At 43.1% G+C, this 6,085-nt stretch overlaps 1 protein-coding gene across 1 annotated transcript; it reads right to left on the bottom strand.

The window, feature by feature from the left end:
• Window positions 1-518: 518 nt before the first annotated feature.
• Window positions 519-1,684, bottom strand: LOC123455591 (interferon-induced transmembrane protein 1-like). The gene is made up of 2 exons (XM_045136940.1): window positions 1,352-1,684; window positions 519-850 (listed from the first exon to the last, which is right to left on the bottom strand). The coding sequence occupies exons 1-2, from the start codon at window positions 1,532-1,534 to the stop codon at window positions 659-661; spliced, it is 375 nt and encodes a 124-aa protein (XP_044992875.1). The 5' UTR covers window positions 1,535-1,684; the 3' UTR covers window positions 519-658.
• Window positions 1,685-6,085: the final 4,401 nt, after the last annotated feature.

The raw sequence follows: 6,085 nt of genomic DNA, 5'->3' as shown, positions 1-6,085 counted from the left end.
GTCTGAGGACTGTAGGGCTCTTCCTTGAAAGGCAGGGACCAGATCCGATCCTTCACTGGGGACTTTCTGGGTCAGGATTCTGTACCTTTCCTAGGGAACCAGGGACATAGGGCCACGGTTGTGGGATACTGAAATTCACCTTGTCTGGAATAGCCAAGGACCAGAAAGATGGCCCTGTCTGTGTAGGATACTGGTCAGCTGCTGCTCACAGAAGGAAGCCAAAAGCCGGGCGTGGTGGCGCACGCATTTAATACTAGCACTCGGGAGGCAGAGGTAGGAGTATCGCCGTGAGTTCGAGGCTACCCTGAAACTACAGAGTGAACTCCAGGTCAGCCTGGACCAGCGTGAGACCCTACCTTGAAAAACCAAAACTAAAAACATAAATAAGCAGAAGGAAGCCAGACACTTGCCAAGTGAGGACATACACGTCCGTCCCCCCCCCACCACCACCACCACATACACACACAGGTGGCCAGGTGCGCTAAGCATAGGACCAGGTAGTGGACAGAGAGTCAAAGCAGTTTTCACGCCCTGCATTTTATTGACTCCACAGTGGACACATGTATGAATGTCACATCTTCCTTAGATGTGGGTCGAAGGGTCAGGGCCTCAGTGGCTGGGTGAGGGGCGGCTGAAGTTGTTGAAACACATTACAGGACTAGAAGCCCTGGTTTCCCTGACTCACTGAACCGGCGGCCCGGATGGCTGCCGCAGAGGTGGTGGTGATGATAACGATGAAGACAATGGTCATGAAGAAGCTGAAGATCATGGCGCTGATGTTCAGGCACTTGGCGGTGGAGGCATGGGCCTGCGCCCCAGTCATGTCGCCCACCATCTTCCTGTCCCTAGACTGGAGGAGACCACATGGTGAGTGGCTCTGAAGCAGGTTAGCTGATAGCCAGTTATTCAGAATGAGCTTAACCAGCACTGTTCTCCCGGTCCACTGTAGCCTTTCTCCCTCATGAGCTTTCAGGTCGTCCAGGGTGACCCTTCAGTGAACCCTGATTCTACCGTAGGGCATTGTTTCCTGTGAGTTCCCTGGGGACTATCCAGACACCTTGTGTGCCCGGTCGATGGGGTAAGGAGGCAGTTCAGAAACTGGGCAGTTAAGAGAACTTAACTTTAAGTTGTTGTGAGGGAAGAATCTGACCCCCGAATCACAAGGTAGCCTTCTGCTGGGCCTGCACTGGAAAATCTCCAATATACATACATACATACATACATACTTAAACACACATATACACACTGTAACACACATGCACAAGGACCCCCCCATAGCCCAGGTGATGCTCTGAAGCCTCAGGCTCACACACCTTCCCGGACCATCCCTCCCCACGTCCGTCACACGTACCTTCACGGAGTAAGCATAGGCAGCGATACCCAGGCAGCAGAAGTTCATGAAGAGTGCGTTGAACAGAGACCAGACCACGTGGTCGGGCAGGGAGACCTCTCTGGGCATGTTGATGGTGGTGGTCATAGAAGCTGAGCTGTGGGGTGCCCCCATTATGGCCACCTCATGCTGCTCCTTAGGCATCTCCTGGCTTTGAGAGACACGCTGTTGTGAGCCAAGACGGGCTGGGAAGAGCGGTTGTAGGGGAGAGGTCCTGGTCCGCCGCGGGCTCTGGAGGCTGGTGCTGCTCAGGGGCCGTCCTTTCAGCTGAAGGGGCTGATTCTCCAAAGACTGTTTCCTGTTGTAAGTTGATGAATATTGTAGAATGCAAATCACACAGCTTCAAGTCACACCTTGGGGTGTGTTCCATGGATGTCCCCTCCCACCGAGGCCCTTTGTGAGCACCCCATGTGCACAAGGGAGGGGTTTGAGGGGATGGGTAGCGGCTCACCCTCCTGCCACATTTCTGCTGCTCAGGTCAGTAACCTTGAACTTGTGACACTGAGCTGTGATGTGCTTTTTTTAAATTTTTATAATATATATACATGCATATGGAGGATAGGCACATCAGGCCCCCTGCTCCTACAAATGAACTTCAGTTGCAGTGTACCACTTTGTGTATCTGGCTTTATGTGGGCACTGGGGAACCAAACCCCGGATCAGCAGGCTTTGTAAGCAAGCACCTTTAACTGCTGTGCCATCTCCCCAGGTCATGATCTTTAAAGAAATGCCTGAAGTGTCGACACGCTGGTCATACTCATTCTGCTCCAGTCACGGCCCAGTTCAGCGTGTGGATCTGCTTCCTAACGACACCCGTAGCCCCAGGGCCACCAGCACCCACAGTCCCTCGTAAGAAGTGCTGTCCTGACATGTCACCGTGCCCTCTTCACCCTGTGAGCGCTCCTGATCTCAGTCATTTACATCAGACCGTGAGAAAGAGCGGCAGTGACGGGGACACGAGCCCTAAACTACTGGATTTTCTTTGAGAAGATGAAATACAAGTTCACGGTCAGGCTCTTGAAGGAGAGCATACCGGTAGGGGCAAGAGAAGGCTGTGGGGCTGACAGAACCAAGTCCGGTTCTATGGAGGTGTGCTCTTGGGAGAATGCCCAGGTCAGGGTGTATAGTTAAATGTTCTGGCATTCAGTTTGGAAGGGTTTTGCTAAGGAGTTGTGTCTGGCTGTGTTCCCCCTCCCCCTCGCCCCCAATGAGATATTTCTGGTGCTGATTATCAAGGAACTACTGGGGCAAAGAAATGAGTTGAGTTGGGAAGTGCCTGCCCAACTTCTATTTTTCTGGCAAAGTTTGTGATGACCTGACACTCATTGTCTTGAAAATATTGGGTAGGATTTGGCGCCGCCGCCCTCTGGGCCTGGACTCTTACCTGAGGGTAGACTGAGAGCTGCTCACATAACCTCTGCCCTTGTCACAGGTCTGGCAGATGTCTTTCCTCTTGAGTAGTTTTAGCACTTTGTGTCTGTCCTGGGAGTGGCCCACATCATCTGATTCGTTGATGGGCAGCTGTCCTTATTGTTCCTTGGGGCTCCTTCTTATCACTAGGTGCCTGGCAGTGACGTTTCCACTTTAATTTCTAATTCATGTAAGTTACTTTTCAGTCTAGCTGCAGGGGTGTCAGTTTCATTCATCTTTTAGGGTCCAGCTCTAGAATTTCAGATATATTCCAACCCGTCAAAATCTTCCTTCTCCTGACCCTGTGTACTTCCTGTGCTGTGGGGACCTTCCACAAGGTGTCATTATGTGACCCTCTACGTTCACCTGACCCTGTGTACTTCCTGTGCTGTGGGGACCTTCCACAAGGTCTCATTATGTAACCCAGGCTACATAGTAGCCCCAAAGCTCACTACATAGTCCAGGCTGCCTTGAACGCCTCATCTTTCTGCCTTAGCCTCCCAAGTTGTAGGGTTTCAGGTATACACCACCACCCCTGGCTATAGTCTTACTTTTAATAAATCCATCATTATTACATCACTTAAGAATTTTAGCTGGGCGTGGTGGCTCACGCCATTAATCCTAGTACTTGGGAGGCAGAGGTAGGAGGATCGCTGAGAGCTCGAGGCCACCCTGAGACTACATAGTGAATTCCAGGTCAGCCTGAGCTAGAGTGAGACCCTACCTCAAAAAAACAAACAAAAATAATAAATTCTTTTTTTTTTTTTTAAGAATTAAAAGGGCCAGGCTGGTGACACACGCCTTTAATCCCAGCACCTGAGAGATAGAGGTAGGTGGACTGCCGTGAGTTGGAGGCCACTCTGAGATTACATAGTGAATTCCAGGTCAGCCTGGGATAGTGAGACCCTATCTCAAAAACCCATCCAAATCTACTTTCACCTGACCCTTTGTACTTCCTGGTGCTGAGGGGACCTTCTGTGGGGTCTTACTGTGTAGCTCAGGCTGGCATGAAGCTTTCTATATGGTCCAGGTTGCCTTAAGCTCCTGATCCTTCTGCATTAGCCCCTGCCCCAAGCACTGGGTTACAGGTGTGTGTCGCCACACCTGGCTGTATTCTTACTTTCAACACACCTTTGACTGTTATATAACTAAGAATTTTATTTTATTTTATTTTTTTTGAGACTGATTAAAGATCTTGGTCATTGTTGAGTTCAGCAAGCCTGATTTTAACATGCATTAGAGACAATATGACAGACACAAAGCAATTTTTACCATTGAACAATTTTAAGGCTTAATTAAAGAAATATTTATGACTATTACATGAAGCTTAGACAACCTATAATAACATTGTTTGTATACAGTAGATTTTCTAAGAAATGGGAATTTTTTCAGTTTTTATAAGAACAAAATCACAATAAGTCACTTTTTATAAGATTTAGATTATAACTTCTGTGACAATCATCTAGCAAAATCAGCTTGAATAAGACAAGAACCATATTAAACTTTCAGAGTTTTAGCCAGGCATGGTGATGCATGCTTGTTGATAGCTAAACATCATGGACTTCATATAAATCAAATTACAGTATTCTAATATTTGGAAAAGTTTGATATTAACAAAAATTAGAGTTTACATATTTAAAGCACATGAGGCTACAGAAAGCAAACTATGAACAAAAGATCTGCTGACAGAATTTAAAATAAACAAGAAATCTATATTATGTAGTAACATTTTTGCCTTAATTATGAAGACATGAAAAATGTTATAATTTTTAAATTTATCAGAATTGGGATACCTTTAAATACATACATTTTTAGAAGATTTAGCACTCTTAAAAGTTAAATAAGATGTCTATCCAATCTATAAGTCAGTTTTTTTGAAACTACTTTAGTTATATTTAACATACCCAAAGAATAGAGGAACTGGATTAAACTGCCATGATCTAATAAAAAGAGGAGACAAGTCTCATGGGAAAGAGAGGGAATAAGCATGTCAGGACCACTTGCCATTCTAAACGATTTTCAAAGCAATTTTCAAATGTATGTTCCATTAAGTGCATTTGGCTTCGCAAATAAGCACCTTTAATTGTTGAATCAAAACGAAGTATTTTTAATCTCTTTCAAACAAATATTATAGAACTATATTGAATTTTAAATATACACAAAATTTGATGGCACAATCTATAACTATTCTAACCTTAACCAACTTTATAACTCTGTTTGTGGTACTTTAGTAAACTTGTTCAGTAATGATATAAGTTAAAATTAAAGTATTAAGACGGATTGTTGGAGGAATTGAGGAATTACATCTTAAAATCACAATCTAACTTTGTTTAGAATTTTTTTTTTTTTTTACTGTTCATCATGAAGTAAATAGGTTTTAAGTGTGGGGCAGATAAATACTGTTTATGTTTCAAATGTGGTCTATTTACTTTATAAAAAATGGAAAAAAATAGTTCCTCTGTGAGATTTTTTATTTTTTGAGGCAGGGTTTTAGATATAATAACCTTAGGAAAGAATATTAATGGGTCAATTTTAACCTTAAGATTTAGTTAAAGGGTTGGCAAATAGAGGAACCCAGTTAACTTGGTTGAGTACTCTAAATTTAGTCTTTTATAACCATTATTATAACCAGATTAACATCAAGGAGTTAAAGTTAAATTTACAACCTGAATACCATTAGCATCCTGATGTAAGCCCCAGGGTATGTCATTTTACATCTCAAGAAGTCTGTAATCTGATTAAGTGCTTTGTCTTTAACCTTCTGTTTAAATTTACTCATACCTTCATCTATATGCTTTACTCATGCCTTCATCTACATACTTTTACCTTACAATCCATGTAACCACTCTGTCAAACATCTAACATTCAACATTTAAAGTTTTCTCTGCAGTTTATCTTCTTTAGCCACATTTATCTCAGAACTATTGACAAAAACTTACTGTCCTTATCATAAGACTTTTAATATGACCATTTTTTCCCCTTAAAAGGCCTTTTTTTGTTTTTCTTTTTTTTTTTAATTTAATTTATTAGTTTTCTTTTCAGTAAATGCAGGCAGTTTGGTACCATTATTTAGGCTCATCTGTGATTTTGTTTTTCTTTTTTTTTCTCAGTTTTTATTAACATTTTCCATAATTATAAAAAATATCCCATGGTAATACCCTCCCCCCAAGAATTTTATTTTTTTATTATTTTTATTTTTAAAATATTTTTATTTATTTGGAAGGAGAAAAGAGAATGGGCATTCCAGTGCCTAGCCGCTGCAAAGGAACTACAGATGCATGCGCC

Source organism: Jaculus jaculus, chromosome 1, assembly GCF_020740685.1.
Source record: "Jaculus jaculus isolate mJacJac1 chromosome 1, mJacJac1.mat.Y.cur, whole genome shotgun sequence".
Taxonomy (NCBI): Eukaryota; Metazoa; Chordata; class Mammalia; order Rodentia; family Dipodidae; genus Jaculus; species Jaculus jaculus.
Note: the sequence above shows the minus strand (reverse complement) of the source record. Positions and strands in the feature narration are given on the sequence as shown.

Bases quoted from the DNA above. Each gene is read 5' to 3' on its own strand.
- LOC123455591 (XM_045136940.1), bottom strand. From the start codon at position 1,534: ATGCCTAAGGAGCAGCATGAGGTGGCCATAATGGGGGCACCCCACAGC. The intron at 851-1,351 runs GTACGTGTGACG...GGTCTCCTCCAG, and splicing joins CCTATGCTTACTCCGTGAAG to TCTAGGGACAGGAAGATGGT.